Source organism: Neovison vison, chromosome 2 (assembly GCF_020171115.1).
Source record: "Neovison vison isolate M4711 chromosome 2, ASM_NN_V1, whole genome shotgun sequence".
Taxonomy (NCBI): Eukaryota; Metazoa; Chordata; class Mammalia; order Carnivora; family Mustelidae; genus Neogale; species Neogale vison.
In genome coordinates, this window is record NC_058092.1 from 861,700 (window position 1) to 877,875 (window position 16,176).

Here is a 16,176-nt window from a genome sequence, read left to right on the forward strand (position 1 = left end):
TTTCATTACAGAATAATGATCTCCCAGACACACAGCGTAGGCGGAGGCTCAGAGGTCTCGAAGGGACCGGGGACAGAGGGAAGCACTTCTCTCCCTCCGCAGCAACAAGGTCCTCCCAGCCAGATCCCGAGTCCTGGGTCTCAGGACGTTTGGGGGTCTGTGGGGGTCCCGCAGGGACAGCCTGTGCCCAACAACCCCTCCCAGGCCGGGCAGACGCCCAGCAGGGGAGGCACTATCCTGGGGTGACGGTGGCGAGCCAAGGCCTCCACACACCTTCCTCCAGGACCCCCGGCCCGGGGAGGGGGCCGCCGGCCCACAGGATGGGGCTCGTGAGAGTTTGAACACCCCAGCTGGCAGACCCTAGGCCACAGGGTCCCTGGGGCCCAGACGAGACGATCGCGGGTTAGAGACAGAATGTGTCTGTGGTCTCAGGGCCAGGAAGGCACAGAGGGCCTGACCGGTGGGACCCCCCGGGTCGGGAATCTGCTTACAGCTCCGACACACACGTGCACACGTCATGTCGATGAACTCAGTTGTGCCTTTGGTCACAACAAACATAGCAACAAATTGAACGACGACAGAGTGTGCAGATCGCGGTCTCGGAGCAAGATCTAACAAACCTTCAGTGAGTGAACAGATCGGCAAGTCAAGACTGCAAGTACTTGGAGTGAGAAGAGGCATTTCTAGTGACTGAGGGCAGGGGCTCCGCACAGGTGCGCACGGACGTGTGTGCTCAGGCGTGTTCGCGTGCACGTGTGTGTCTCAGCTGTGGAGCCGACCATCCGGGCCACCGACTGGCTGTCCAGGCGTGGGCAGCGCACTCAGGGTGCTCACGGGGGTGCGGTCGGGGGAGTGCAGAGGGGCAGGGACCCCAGGGCCGTGCCGTGCCGCGGTGGGGTACTCACGGTCGGGCACTGCTGATTCCTGAACACAACCTTGAACTTGGCCTGGACCTCTCCTGGGATGACGGGCGTGAAGGTGACCGGCACTTTGACGGAGCTGAAGGGGCCGATCTCACCCTCTGTGTCCTGCATGGGAAGAGAGGCCCCTCGACCTTCACGGCTCCGTCAAGGCGCTTCCCCCGTCCTCACCCCGGGCCGCATCACCACCACCACAGTGAGTGTCCTTGGGTGGACTGGGCCTGCCCTTCGAGGACTTACTGCCCAGCATCACAGCAGAACCCCGCCTGTGTACTTGTCCTCTCCATGACCTGGGCCCCGTGCACACGCGCGCGCACACACACGCACACACACACTCCGTGCTCCAGTCCTGCCCGGTCCCCTCTTGGGATGGGGGTGGCCGCAGGCTGGCTGAGCGTGCTGGCTGCCCAGAGACTGAGAGGCCAGACGAGCCTCATCCAGCCCTGGTCAAGTGGGAGGGCCTTCCCCGGGGGAGGGGGCAGCCGGTCAGGAGGGCACGCCTGGAGGAAGGTGGCCTGTGGGGCAGCGGGCCTTGCTGACCTCTCCCAGCGAGATCTCTGTCGGCTCCTCGTTGTGGGGTACGGTCACGACAGGGGTCACGGTCATTCCCTCGGATTCTGGAAGAGGAGGAGGTCCAGATGAGAGGGCTGGCCGGGCAGCCCATGGGGCCCGGGGGGATCTGGGCCCTCCTCCTCCGGGCGCAGCAGCTCCCAGCCAGCTCCCTCGCTCCAGCCCCGCTCGGCAAAGAATGGCTCAGTGGCACAGGAGGGGCAGAGCGGGGACATGGCACCACGGCCTCCGGAGCTGGAGCCTGGGGGCGGGAGGGGGGTGCCGAGGCCGGGGGAGGAGCGCTTGGTGAGCAGCATTCTCTGCAGAGGGGCCGGTGTTTTCAGTTTTAACGAAGTCTGGGCTGGAACTTTCATTTTTATTTCATTATTGATTTCAGTTTTTGCACCGGGACCCGGACACGCGGACTCCCTCAGCCCCGCCCCTCGCTCGGCGCCCGGCTCCTCCTCCTCCCGGTGACCGACCGCGGACCGCGGGTTCTCTGTAGTCGGGCCTGTTTCTTGGTTTGCTTCTCTCTCTTCCCCTTTGCTCGTCTCCCCCTTGAACCTCTCCTGTGTGAGGTGACACGGTGTCTGCCCCTGACTCGTTTTGCTCAGCCCAGCGCCAGCCGCGTCCTGGCGAGGGGCGAGACGTCGCTGCGCGTCGAGTCCGTGTCCGGCTTGTTCGAGGTCGAGTCCGTGTCCACTCACGCCGCTTCGGCGAGGTCCGCACTTTGGCTCGTGGAGATACTGTCCGCGTCCGGCCGCCGGACGTAGTGTCTTTGTGTTCTTTGGGAAGTGCCTCGGACTGACGCTGCTGGCTCACAGGGTAGCTCTATTTTTGGCTTTTTTTCCCTTATTTTGACTTTCTGAGGACCCTCCGCAGGGTTTGCCAGCGCCGCCCCAGCTCGTGTCCCCCCAGCCGCGCACGAGGCTCCCCTTCGCCCGGGTCCTCGCCAACGCCCGTTGTTTGTGTTGTTGACTCGGCCCTTCCGACAGGCGGGAGGTGACAGCTGAGGTTGTCGTCTGTGTGTCCCCGATGCCGAGTCGCGCTGACCGTCTTCTCAGGTCTGTGGGCCGCCTGGAGGTCTTCCGCCCATTTTTGAGATTGTGCTGTTGGCCTTTGGGGCACTGAGTTGCATGTGTCTCAGATTTTAGATACTCACCCTTTACCGATGTGTCATTTGCAAGTATCTTCTCCCGCTCGGTAGGTTGACTTTCAGTTTTACGGCTGTTTCTTTCGCTGTGCAGAAACTTTTTACTTCTGTGCAGGCCCAAAAGTTTGTTTTTTGGGGGGCACCTGGGTGGCTCAGTGGGTTAAAGCCTCTGCCTTCGGCTCAGGTCATGATCCCAGGGTCCTGGGCTCAAGCCCCGCATCGGGCTCTCTGCTCAGCAGGGAGCCTGCTTCCTCCTCTCTCTCTGCCTACTTGTGTTCTCTATTTATCAAATAAATAAAAAATCTTAAAAAAAAAAAAGAGGTTATTGCCTGTGCTATCTTCTAGGATTTTGATGGTTCTCATATTTAGGTCCTTAAAACCATTTTGAGTTTATTTTTATGGTGTAAGAAAGTGGTCCAGGTTCATGCTGCTGCCTGTGGCTGCCCAGTTTTCCCAGCACCGTCTGTTGAAGAGACTGTTTTCCCCATTGAATATTCTTTCCTCTTTTGTTGAAGATTAATTGACCGTATAATTGTGGGTTCGTATTGGGATTTTCTATCCTGTTCTTTTGACATATGTGTCTACTTTTGTGCCAGTATCACACTGTTTTAATTGCTACCGCTTTGTAATATAACTTGAAGTCTGGAATTATGCTACCTCCAGTTCTGTTTTTCTTTTCTTTTTCAAGATTGCTCTGGCTCGTCAAGGTCTTCTGTGGCTCCACACAGATTTTAGGATTATTTGTTCCTTGTTCCAGCTCTGAGAAAAATGCTGCTGGCATTTTGATAGGGATTACCTTAGACCTGTGGACCGCGGGACGCCTGGGGGGCTCAGAGGGGGAAGCGCCTGCGTTCAGCTCAGCTCATGATCCCGGGCCCAGAGATCAAGCCCCAGGGAGCCCGCTCCTCCCTCTCCCTCTCCTCCTCCCTTCCTGCTCTCTCTCCCTCTCTCTCTCTCTGAAATAAATAAATAAATAACTTAAAAAAAAAAAAGAAAAGAAAAAGAAATTGCCCGTGAAGCCGTCTGGTCCTGGCCTTTCGCTTGTTGGGAGATTTTGATCACTGGTTCCATTTCATTCGATTTGTCTATTTAGACTTTCTGTTTTTTCCTGCTTTAGTTCTGGAAGGCGTATGTTTCTAGGAACTTGCCCATTGCCCCAGGTTCTCCAATTTGTTGGCATATAGGTTTTCTTCTTTTCTTTTTTTTTTTTTAAGATTTTTATTTATTCATTTGACAGACAGAGATCACAAGCAGGCAGAGAGGCAGGCAGAGAGAGAGGAGGAAGCAGGCTCCCTGCTGAACAGAGAGCCTGATGCGGGGCTCGATCCCAGGACCCTGAGATCGTGACCTGAGCCGAAGGCAGAGGCTTTAACCCACGGAGCCACCCAGACACCCTTCTTTTCTTTTTTTAAAAAAGATTTTATTTATTTATCTGAGAGAGAGAGATCACAGGTAAGGAGGAGGGGTAGAGGGAGAGGGGGAAGCAGATCCCACAGAGCAGGGAGCCTGACGCAGAACTCGATCCCAGGACCCCGGGCTCGTGACCTGAGCCGAAGGCAGAAGCGGCACCCACCGAGCCCTGGCACCGTGGCACACAGGTGTTCGTGCCGTCTGCGGCAGCTGCTTGAGTTTCTGTGGCAGTGGGTGTTCTTTCTCCTCCTTCACTGGGGTTTCATTCATTTGGGTCGTGTCTCTCTCATCTGGCTGGAGGTTTCTCAGTTTTGTTGATCTTTTGAAAGTACCAACTCCTGGCTTCATTGACCTATTCTACTGTTTGCTTTTTTGTTTTTGTTTTTTAGTTTCATCTACTTCTGTTCAAATCTTTATTATTTATTCCTTTTGCTGGGTTTGGGCTTCGTTCTCCTTTTCCTAGCTCCGTTAGGTGTAACTTCTGGCTGTTTGAGACGCTTGCTTCAGGAGGCCTCGGGGGCTCCAAACTTCCTTCTTAGAATTGCTTTTGCTGCCTCCCAAAGTAGGTGGTGATTTTTAAAAAAATGGATCGCACTTTTGAGGTCAGATCTAAGAAATCTGCCCCACACACCATTACACTGATTTTCTCATATGTTTTGTTTTAGAAGTTTCACATTTTACATTTAGGTCAATGATTTATTTTGAGTAGTTTCTGTTTAGTGGGAGGAATGGGTGCAGGTTCATTTGGGGGCGTATGTTTATCTAATTAAGGTCTCATTTGTGGTAGAGACAGTTTTTCTTTCTCCAAGGGGTGACCTCCGCATCTCTAGTGAAGCTGCCTGGCCGTGCGCGTGCAGGCCCACTTTTGGACTCTGCTCTGTCTCTTCCAGTCTCCGTGTCGCTCCCTTTGCAGCCACCGAGCACACGGTCTGGTCCCTGTGGCTTTAGAGGAAGTGCTGGAATCAGGGAGTCTGAGCCTCCCAAGTCTTCCAGTCTTTATCGCAACTCTTTTGGGTGCTGTAGGTGCTCTGGGTACCCACAGGAATTTTCGAATCAGCCGTCGACTCCCACAGACGTGGCTGGTGCGGCTCCGCGGGGCAGCTCGGTCCCGGACGCGGGCGGCGGGGACCTGAACGGACACCAGCGTGTGGGAAAAGATCTCGCCGTGAGCAACGAGAGGGAGGCCGCGGGGCGCAGCAGCCTGCGCGCACTCACAGGGACACACCCCGAAGGCCCACTCGTGCCTGGGGCCGCGGGTCTGTGACCTAAGGTGGCTACGGGTGTGGACGCCGCACGGTGGGGGAGACGGAGGACGCGCTGCCACGGCGGCGTGAGCCACGGGAGCCCTCCAGGCTCTGTTCCCGTGAGGCTGACACGAGAAATCCGCCTTCCTGCGTGTGCGTGGAAGGGGAACTGTCCAGGGAGGCAGGGAGGTGACGGGAACACGGCCACCAGCCGTCGGGGCAAGGCTGGGCCTGCAGGGAATTCCTTGTCCTGCGGGGGCTGGGGGCCGTTGGCGGGGACTCCTCTGTGAACCGTCCTCACCTCATACTGTTCTGGACGGGCAGGGCTGGGGGGGTCCTAGACAGCGGGGTGTCCCTGACCCTGTCAGTGGAGCCTCCCAGTCTTCCTCCCTCCCCATCCCCTTTGCTCTGTCCAGTGGCTGCACCCCCGGGGCGGGCTCTTCAACTGTCCCAACAAGGACCCCCGAGCCTCCTGTGGCCGGCCTGGACGTCCAACGCTGGGAGTTCCTTTAAATATTCATCTAGCGTACCTGTGACTGCAAATTTCACTCCCCTCCACAGCCCGTATTTATCCGAATGTGTGTATTTCCGTATTTACTATCACTTAACAACCAAGCCCTAGAGAGACACCGCACAGTCCAGCCCTCTGGCACCACATGGGCTCAGGTCAGAGCCCCCAGGAGGCAGCAGGTGCCAGTCCCCCCCCCCGGGCCCAGCTCACCCGTGGGGCGCCCCTCTTCCTGTTCCTTGCTGTCCAGCTTCCCAGACTCCTTCTGGCTTGGCATGTCTGTGGGAGGGGACTCGTTGCCCTCGATCTGTTGCTCAGAAACGCCGGTGATGATTTTATCGTAAAAACTTTTATCTTCATCTGTGAACACGCTGCTCTAGAAAGGGACATGACGCTCTTACTGGCCGGTGCCCATTTGCTTTTCCCACTCTACTGCCCAGAACCCTGTTGCCAGCAGGGCCACGTGGGGAGCCTGGCCATGATCTCTCCTGGGCCAGGCGTGCAGACCACCGCAGCCCAGGGGCTCAGGGCCCCACCGCCCATCTCTAGTCCAGGCTGGCTCCTTGCTCCCCACAGGCACTGATGCCAGGTCTTGGGTCTTCCAACATGCCCGTTCCACGGTCTCTCTCCATGCTGACACTCTGCCCTCCTTTCCTGGGACACGTGGTTTGTCTCCCCATGTGGGGCTGCCGCCCCAGGCCCCAGCTCCATACTCTCGGCCCAGAGACCTGCAGGTCCAAAATCCGACCCAGCCTGTGCCTGCCTCCTCACCCACCATTCTCCTGGCTCTGCTCCGGGTTCACACCCCAGCCCTCCCCACCTCTGTCCCTACCCCACTGGTCCTGTCCCTCCCTGCGGGAGACACATCTGGGGCCTCTGGGAGACCCCTGAGCTACTGGACCAAAAGGGTAAGGTAGCTCAGTGCTTCTCGTAGGAAGTCTCTCTCACCCATCCTCATTCCCGAAAGACCTCCCAGTGCCCACGGGTATGACGGAAGTGGTTTCCCCAGATGGGGAGCACCTGTGGTGCTCTGGGGTCGTGTCTACGCTCTCAGCAGCATGTCCGCACGGCCTTCCCATGGAAAGACCGTGGCTCACCATGCCTTTGGAAAATGTATAGGAGTGGACAGGGTTTGCTTCAGGCCATGTCCTCTTGGCTGGCCTGTCCCAAGCAGGGACTTCACAGGTACATCAGGAGACAGGTGGGTCTCCTGTGGCTCTCAGGCTTGGAGCTCTTGGCCATTGCCCCAGCAGTCACCACACACTCGAGAGGGGTCAGGGTCCAGTTGCCAGTGGACCTGACAGGCAGCCCCAGGTGGCCGGAGCCAACTTTTCCCACTTTGCCAGACAGTACCACCCAGCCCTGTGTTGACAGGCTCCTTCCCACCCCCACTGTTTCATACTCACAGGACTGTCTTGGGTAGGGGGGGGCATCACATCCCGCCCCTGCCTGAGGAGCCTCGGCTAACTACAGGCAACACACTCACCGTTTTCATGGCCGACTGGGCGATGCCCATTTCACAGGACTCTGATATCCGAAGAAACTTGAACTTGGTGCCCAAGCCCCCGGCGTTGGTCAGCGTGATGGTCCGGGATGTGGTCTCCCCCACCACATAGCTGCCAAAGTCGATGAGCTCCTTGTCAAGCGACAGCTGCCGAGAGACCCAGGGACGACCACGGTGACCGTGCCTGACAGACTCTCCTCTCCTGCCTGCTGCCCTGCAGCCCCGAGGGGACCCCAGGGCTCTGGCCCCTTCCTCCTGCGTGAGGCCGAGTCCTGGATCTGGTTCCAGGGGGACCCTTGCACACCCCAGGGACAATGTCCACATCCTAGAAATTGTCGGTTTGTGGACTGATCATGGTGATTTGGGAGCTCCTGAGCTCGAACCTAACAGGTCAAGTTAGCTAAAAAGAAATGAGTGATCGAGCCATGAAAAGACGGAGAAACCTCAAGTGCACGTTACTAAGGGACCGAACCTGGAAAGGGTACATACGGTGATTGCAACTGTATGGCATTCTGGAAAAGTCAAAATTAAGGAGAGAGTCAAGAGCTCAGGGGTGGCCGGCAGTGCGGGGGGAGGGAGGAATGAGTGGGCGGAGCACCGGGGGTCGCAGCCGCGGCTCCGGGTGACCGCAGCGCTGACGACGTGTGGCTGGAGCTTTGTCCAAACCGCAGAAGGCACAGCCGTGTGGGACCCTCGGTAGACCCGGGCCCTGGAGCCCGTCGGAGCCCCGCGGCCGCTGGAACAAAGGGCCAGGCGGGAGGGGGACGGTGGGGGCAGGGGCACGCGGGAAATCTCGGCGGCTGCCCCTCACGCTGGATGGGACCCCAGAGCTGCTCTCAGTAGTAAAGTCTACTGAAAAATACATCATTTGGGAGTTTGAGGAAATCTCAGGATGGAATGCGGATGTCACGAAACAATCTCGCTTGGTCACAGTTTGACTCCCCAACCTGACTGGAGAGTGGGGAGAAGGTGCTGAGCTGAGTCAGTCCAGGGAGGCAGGGGTCTGTGGGCTGAAGGCTCCAGCCCCGGGTGCGGAGCGTGGGGCTCTGGCAGGACCACTGATTCCAAGGGCGGCTCGCTGTCCGCCCCGCACACGCGCCGGGCTGAATGACCAGGGCACGGCGGACGGTGGGGAGCCGCGCTCTCGCTGTGGGGCCGGAGTTCACAGGTGAGCGAGGGAAGAGGCCGGGATGGTCCGTGTGGGGCTGGATTAGAGCGGAGTGACCGCATGAATGTCTGGGGCAACAGGCCAGCCCCAGCGGCCTCATCTTCTCGGGACCCCTTCCTTTTTCTTTTCCTCCCTCCCTCCCTTCTTTCCTTTCCCTCTTTCTCCCTATCTTAAAAGATTGATTTACTTATTGAGAGAGAGTGTGGGCGCACACGAACGGGGCGGGGGAGAGAGAGTCGCAAGCAGGTTCTGCACCGGGCACGGAGTTGGACGTGGGGCTTGATCTCACAACCCTGCGATCGCAACCCGAGCCAAAATCAAGAGTCGGAGACTTAACCAGCTGTGCCTCCAGGCTCCCCCGGACGGTTGCTAGTGGCGCTCTCCAGCTTGAGGCGCGGGGCTATCTGGACAGAGGACTCGCTCTCGCACGGGGGCAGGAGGGGCGCAGACGAGCCTGGCCTGTTTCTGTTAAGAAAGGACGAGCTGCGAGTTCGGAGCACAGTCACAGCCGCGCATCAGAGGGACGCGGAGGACGCTGAGTCGCTCCCAGGGAAGCACGTGGGCAGGAACGGAGAAGTTGTATCTGATTCTAACTCAAAGAGTAAAGACGTGATTTTATAAAATAATGAATGTGGAAGACATGAATCTCCGTTACAGAAGAATTCCAAATAATTCACGTGGCCAGTCACTCCTCCGTGAGCCGGAGAGCGCCTCCCGCCCCTCGAGTCCTCCCAGGGAGCACAGTCTGGCAGGAGGGCGGCAGGAGAGAAGCATCATGGGGAGGAGACCCCGCGGCCGCAGCGAGTCAGGCAAAGGGCGAGTCGCGCTGTGAGGCACTCCGTGGCCAGAAGCCTGTCCTGCTCCCGAAACCCGCCACGTCGAGCGATGGACTGCAGGCAAGCCCCACCGGAGGAGCATTCTACACAGTAACGGATTCCAAACCGCCAAGGTCATCCAAAAAGAGAAAGTCTCGGAAACCGTCACAGCCAGAGAGAGGGGAGCCTCCTACACCGCTGCTGGGAGTGCAAGCCGGAAAACAGCATGGAGGGTCCTCAAGAAGTCGAAAACAGAGCTACCCCGCGACCCAGCAATCACGCTACTGGGTATTTACCCTAAAGATACAAAGGTAGTGGGGCGCCTGGGTGGCTCAGTGGGTTAAAGCCTCTGCCTTCAGCTCAGGTCATAATCCCAGGGTCCTGGGATCGAGTCCCGCATCGGGCTCTCTGCTCAGCGGGGAGCCTGTTCCCCCCCCCCATCTCTACCTGCCTCTCTGCCTACTTGTGATCTCTCTCTCTCTGTGTCAAATAAGTAAATAAAATCTTAAAGAAAAAAAAAGGTACAAATGTAGTGATCCGAAGGGGCACGTGCACCCGAATGTTTATAGCAGCAATGTCCACAATAGCCAAACTATGGAAAGAACCTAGATGTCCATCGACAGTGGAATGCATAAAGAAGATGTGGTATGCGTGCGCACACACACACACACACACACACACACACTGGAATACCATGCAGCCAGGTTGGGTTATGGACACTGGAGAGCGTATGTGCTACGGTGAGCGCTGTGACTTGTGTAAGCCTGATGAGTCACAGACCCGCACCCCTGAAACAAATAATATATGTTAACTAAAAAAACCGGTCACGGTCACAAGGACCCACACAAAGCAGCCGCCGTAAGGAACGTGTTATGCAAGATGTGATGCCCAGAAACTGAACATTAGGTAAAATCTGCAGAAATCTGAATAATGCGTCTTCTTCAGCTGATGATGACGATACGTCAATACTGGTTAATAACCTTGATAACCATGCTGCACTAACACGTTAATAGGGGAAACTGGCTGTAGGACTGCATTTTTTCTGTAACGCTAAAACTATTCTAAACAATAAAGTTATTTAAGAAAAACCCAAGCTGGGGGGAGTCTACAGGGTCAGGAGAACAAGCTCGGGCTCAGAGGCTCTGGCAAGGCCACCGCTGTCCTGGTGACATCAGTGTGCTGTAGGCGCCTCCTTCCCGGGAGGGCGCATGTCCTCCAGGGCACACGTCCCCTCTCCCTCAGGGCCCACAGGCACCTGGCCGTCTGGGCGCTGGCTAAGAAGCTCGTGTGCAGGCTGCCTCCCTGTGGGGCTTCTCTGGGCCCCAGGTTCGGAAGCCCAGGAGCGCCACTCTCCCCTGTGCCCCTGGAGAACAGACGCTGCTGAGACCAGAGCAGCCTGTGCATGTGTGGCCGCGTGAGGGTGCGTGTGGAATGTGTGGGTGTGTGTGTGTGGAGGGACTAGGAGGCACGTGACGCGACCTGTCTCCTGGTTATGGGTCGTCAGACGCCCAGAAGCCGTGTCTGGACAGAAGGCAGGGGCCGCCCCCAGCGTGCTGAGCGGGAGGCAGGGCCTGGGTGGGCCTGGGCGGCTGCCTGGGCAGGGGCTGTGTGTTCTGAGTGTGGGGGAGACAGAAGGTCCACCATGAAACCGGGTGGCTGGAGGGGCTCCCTGTGGGCCCCTCTACCCGTTCTCCCTTCCTCCTGATCACACGACAGACCCCTGAGCATCTGCAGGGCACGGAGCTGCCCCGTCCGTGGCTGACTCCACAGCCCCGTCCACCTCGTAGCCAGGGCTCACCAGGCGACCACCAGCCCCGGCTCACGCAGGGACCTCGCCTTTCCCCCTTCCCTCTGACTGGGAAGGGCAACGCCTTGGAAGCCAGTTTGGGGGTGGCAGGGCAGCACGTGGGCCGCCTCACCTCTGGAGCAGAAACAATCCCTGCCTGACCAAGCCACGGCGCGACGGTCCTGGGCACCCTCGTCCCTGCAGCTTCCCCCGGTGGCCTCATGACCAAAGTGCTGAAGGACACGGGGACCCCGGGCTGGGCGAGGACACGGGGACCCCGTGCTGGGCGGACTGGACTGGGGGAGGCTGGACTTCTAGGTACTTGGGGACGGGCCAGGCTGCAGATGAGTGCTTCCAGGTCCGTCCAGAAAAGAACCCGAGGCCTTGCCCTTCAGGGCAGCTGGGCTTCCCAGTGCCCGGACTTCTCCCATGGCTGAGTCCGGGGTCTGAAGCTTGACTCCCCCCCACAATCGGTATTTCTGAGGCTCGTTGCCCAGCAGATAGTGTGCCCCGTGCCGTGGGGCACATGTCCACACGGTGTGGGGGCTGCTTCCAAGCCGGGGAGCAGTGGCCATCCTGGAGGCGGGAGGCCCCGGCAAACGTCAGCTCCCCACGGCCTCCATGAGGCTTGGCGGCCCCTGGAGGAGCTGTCACGGCCCGGGCCGCAGCACGCTGTGTGTGAACCGAAGCAGGCGCCCGGGGCTGCCATGGCCACGGCGGGGGGCAAGGTGAACACCAAGAACGGACCCTAAACCACGAAAGCATGTGGAACACGCGGAACCCATGAACCCACGAGGAGACAGGAAGAAAGAGCACCTGACTTGCCGCCCTCGCTAGCGACGTCTGTCCCAACTCCTCCTCACGCTACAGGCTAGGAAACGAGGGGAACAGAGAAAACAGCAGCTTAGTACAGAAAACGGCACTACTGGCCTTCCCCGGGGGTGGGAGGCCCAGGTGGTGGACTGGGAGAGCCCGGCGCCCCAGGAGCCTCACCCAGCCCAAGGAAGGGGCTGCTTCAGGCAGGAGGCATGGACATTGCTAAAACTCTGAGGTGACAGCCACGCTTGCTGGGGAGGGGGCAGGTGGTGCCGCGCTGGGTTCCGGAGGGGGTGTGGGCCGTCGCCACGTTCTCGGGAGACTGGTCTCGGCATCAGCACCAGCGGCTGGCTGGAGAAAGTCTCAGAGGACGCTAAGATACGGCAATGGGGTGTCGAGTCTGAAAGGAAGAGGGCAGAGCCTCGGGGACCGTGGGCCGGCATCCGCGTCACAGGGGCCCGGCGGCAGGAGATGAGGAATACGGCTCCAGGTGCCCGAGGGTGACGAGAGACAGGAATATGAGACCCGCACAGGGACACATTATAATCAGACCTTTGAGACGGAGGGGAGAGGTGACACCCGTGTACATGAGGCCACACCACGACGGTCACCAGATTTCAGAAGCCCCAGAGGCCAGAGGGCCGTGGGCCAATGTGTGCAAATGACCAAAAGGGAACCACCGTCAGCCAAAACCCTTCTCCAGCAAAACCATCTTTCCAAAGTGAGAGAAACCAAGACATTTCCAGACGAACAAAAGCTGACGGCCTTGCAGGAAATGTGCCCGGAGCCTGGGGGCCAAACGGAGACCCGGGGAGGTTGTCACTGGAGGCCCAGTAAAGGCGAGCGCACGGGCAACGGGAAAGCCAGTGTTCTCGTCCCGGAGCTGTCACTGTGGGTTTTGTTCTCTCCACGATTTAGGAGACCGATCCGCTGCTGCTGCGGCGGCGTTTGTTTTAAGCAGGTATCGGTCTAGAAGCTAACGTTGCCGTCGCTTTGGATTGTGACCCACGTTTTGTTTTCTACATAAATTAAGAGACTAACGCAGTCACGACACTGTGAGCTTGTGGTCTTGGACGCACGGTCACAGGGTGTAGTGCTGTGACGTTTGCACCCGGAAGGGGCGGGCCGAGCCGTGGGGAGCGGACCGTCTGTGCCGTGGCACAAAGCCGCTGTGACTTCGGGATGCCTAATGTAATCCCTTGGTAACCGCTCGGGAAATAGCTACGGATGTACACGGAAGGGAATGGGAAGGAGTTCAAACATTTGACTCTAAAAACAATCAGCTAAACCCAGAAGAAGACAGTGGCACAGGAAACCAGGGCCAGTGGGGTGGAAGCTGGGCCTGCGCACCAGTGCACCTCGACAGGGACAGACACTCTGACCCATGCGGCAACATGCGTGACTCCTGTCACAGTCACAGAAGGTCACAGAAAGTCACAGATGGTCACAGGAGACACCTACTGCGGCATCACACTTCCATAGGCACCGAGCGCGTTCAGATCCCTAGAGACAGAAGGCGAGGAGGTGCCGGGGCCAGAGCAGGGGCAGTGGGGAGCGCTGTCTGAGGACCGAGCTCCATTCTGGAAGGTGGGAGAGATTTGGAAAGCATGATGGCTGTGCCTGCCCGTCACGACAGAGCCGTGGACTTACACGCCACACCCGGTGCCCACGGGGAGCTCCTGCCAGGGACACTGCTGCCCGGGCGGGGCTGCCCAGCCAAGCCCAGCCTGCACACCCGTGACTGTGGGATGACATGCCTACTGCTGCGACCAGCCGCTGCATTTGGGGCCGGCTGGTTACACGGCATCACTGCAGGGATGCTGACCTCCGCACTCAGGAGGGGCCACGAGGTGCCGGTTTCTGGGGGAGAATGTCCCCCTTTATCCCAGAGACCGGTGGAAGTTCTCTAAGTGTTATGACGTTGCTGGTTTACGTGCAAGCAGATCAGAAGACAGACAGACAGACAGACCGACCAAGCAAACGTGGTAAATGTCAACACAGATGGGATCCGGGTGCGGACATCCTCTGCTGTTTTTCTGCTTTTCCTTATGTTTGAAATCTTTCTATTTATTTATTTATTTGAGAGACAGAGATCACAAGTAGGCAGAGAGGCAGGCAGAGAGAAAAGGAAGCAGACTCCCTGCTGAGCAGAGAGCCCCATGCGGGGCTCGATCCCAGAACCCTGAGACCATGAGACCATGACCTGAGCCGAAGGCAGAGGCCCAACCCACTGAGCCAATCAGGTGCCCCGAAATTTTTCTTAATTAAAAAAAGATCCTGGGGCGCCTGGGTGGCTCAGACAGTTAAGCCTCTGCTTTCGGCTCAGGTCATGATCCCGGGGTCCTGGGATGGAGCCCCTTCTCAGGCTCTCTACTCGGTGGGGAGCCTGCTTCCCCCCACTCTCTGCCTGCCTCTCCTCCTACTTGTGATCTCTGTCTGTCAAATAAATAAATAAAATCTTAAAAAAAAAAAATCCTGATGAGCATTGAGCAATGCTCAGTGGAACACTGCTGAATCATGTCCTACCCCTGAAACTAATATGACCTCGTCTGCCAGCCACAGCTCAGTAATAAAAGTTAAAAATACATAAAACGATTTTTAAAAGAATCAGTTCTGCACAGCAAAGGCAGACAAAATGAAAAGGCAACCTATAGAATGGGAGAAAATACTTGCCATCCAAAATATATGAAGAACTCACACAACTCAATAATGAAAAAACAAACAGTTCGGTTAAAAATGGGCGGAGAACCTGAACAGACATTTTTCTTTCTTTCTTTCTCTCTTTTTTTTTTTTTAAATAGAGAATAAAATCAAAGCTGTTCTTATTGATGGGGCAATCAGGTGGGCGGTGGCTGAGGGTGCAGTCCTTCCCCACAGCCAGCACACGCTCTTCCGCAGGAGCCATGGGCACGGCCAGCAGGCACACGGAAATCACCCAACACCGCTCGCCGTCAGGGAACCGCAGGTCAGCCCACGACAAGGCACCACCTCCCAGCTATCAGAATGGTGAGACTCAGAAACGCCAGAAACAACAGGGGTCGGTGAGGACGTGGAGAAGGGGAATCAAACTGGCGCAGCCACTAGGAAAACAGCATGGGGATTCCTCGAAAAGTGAACACAGAGCCACTCTGCAATCGGCAACAGCACTTCTGGCGATGCACCCAAAGGAAGCGACAGCACCAACTCAGAGACAGCCGCGCCCGGATGCACAGCAGCATCGTTCCCAAGGACCAACCAGTGCGGACAACCTATGCGTCCGCCAAGGGGTGACCAGATGGATAAAGGCGATCTTGCCGTTTGGAGCAGCGTGGATGAGCTTTGAAGGCCCCGTGTGAAGTGAGATGCGGCAGGCAGAGAAAGAAATGCGGCGTGGCCTCCCTTCCCTGCGGGATCTGCGAAACCCAAGCTCGCAGACGCGGACGGCAGAGCAGCGGCTGCGGGAGGCAGGGCGGGCGAAACGGGGAAGGTGGCCCTCAGGTGCAAATTTCAGCTATCAGGCCTGGGGATGTGATGCAGCCCACGGTGACCACCGTCTCTGCACTCACCGCACATTTCTTCGTGGAGCACTTCAGTGGCACGGAAAACCCCCCTGTCTGAGCCGTAAATGAGACATTTCCTTCCAGATCTTCGTTGATCTAAAAAACAGAACCCCAACCACTGTGACTTTGTAGCTTGACCCAGGGACATGTGCTGTGGCTCCAGGACCACAGCCTGGACCCGGGCATCCACACGGCGGCCGGGGGGAGCCTTGATTGGCCGGGGCCCATTAGAACATTCCAACATGCCCTATTTAGACCCAAGAACAGCACCTGATCGCACCTGCTGGCTAGCTAACATCAGGGCAGGCTTGTAACTCTTCCTAACATCAGGAACGTGGATGACCATGTTTGGAACGAGAACAGGGACCTGTGGGACCCTATGGAGCCCTGTGCGTCCCTCCTTCGTCACCAGAACAGTGTCTGCAGAGCCTGGGGAGGGTCAGAGACCTGGTGCCCCCCCCCCAATGGAGGAAAGTCCCTTCACACCGTCTGGTTTCGGAACAGACACTCACCATGGGCTTGAAGGTGACAAGTACTTCGCAGGACATCCCAGCTGACATGGGACCAGGGGGATCAAAGCTGCGGGAACAACCATCCGTGTGACATGCGATCAGATTGCCAGGGAACGTGTGGTTGGGCTGGAATCAGCTGCGTGCAGTAGCCACGGCCCGGAGCAGCCACCGAGCGGGACTTCTGGACCCCTTCCTGCCTGTCCTAGGCACCGAGCCCCGGTCCCAGGGCCCAGGACACACGTAATGGGTGCA

The 16,176-nt window shown here is 57.8% G+C and overlaps 1 protein-coding gene across 1 annotated transcript in view; it reads right to left on the reverse strand.

The window, feature by feature from the left end:
• Nucleotides 1-16,176, reverse strand: part of CFAP74 (cilia and flagella associated protein 74) — a 73,234-nt gene that overhangs the window by 12,550 nt on the left and 44,508 nt on the right. Inside the window, 6 exon segments of the mRNA XM_044236407.1 lie at nucleotides 906-1,028; nucleotides 1,461-1,537; nucleotides 5,998-6,160; nucleotides 7,271-7,435; nucleotides 15,419-15,508; nucleotides 15,925-15,991. Coding sequence (XP_044092342.1) covers nucleotides 906-1,028; nucleotides 1,461-1,537; nucleotides 5,998-6,160; nucleotides 7,271-7,435; nucleotides 15,419-15,508; nucleotides 15,925-15,991 — 685 coding nt within the window.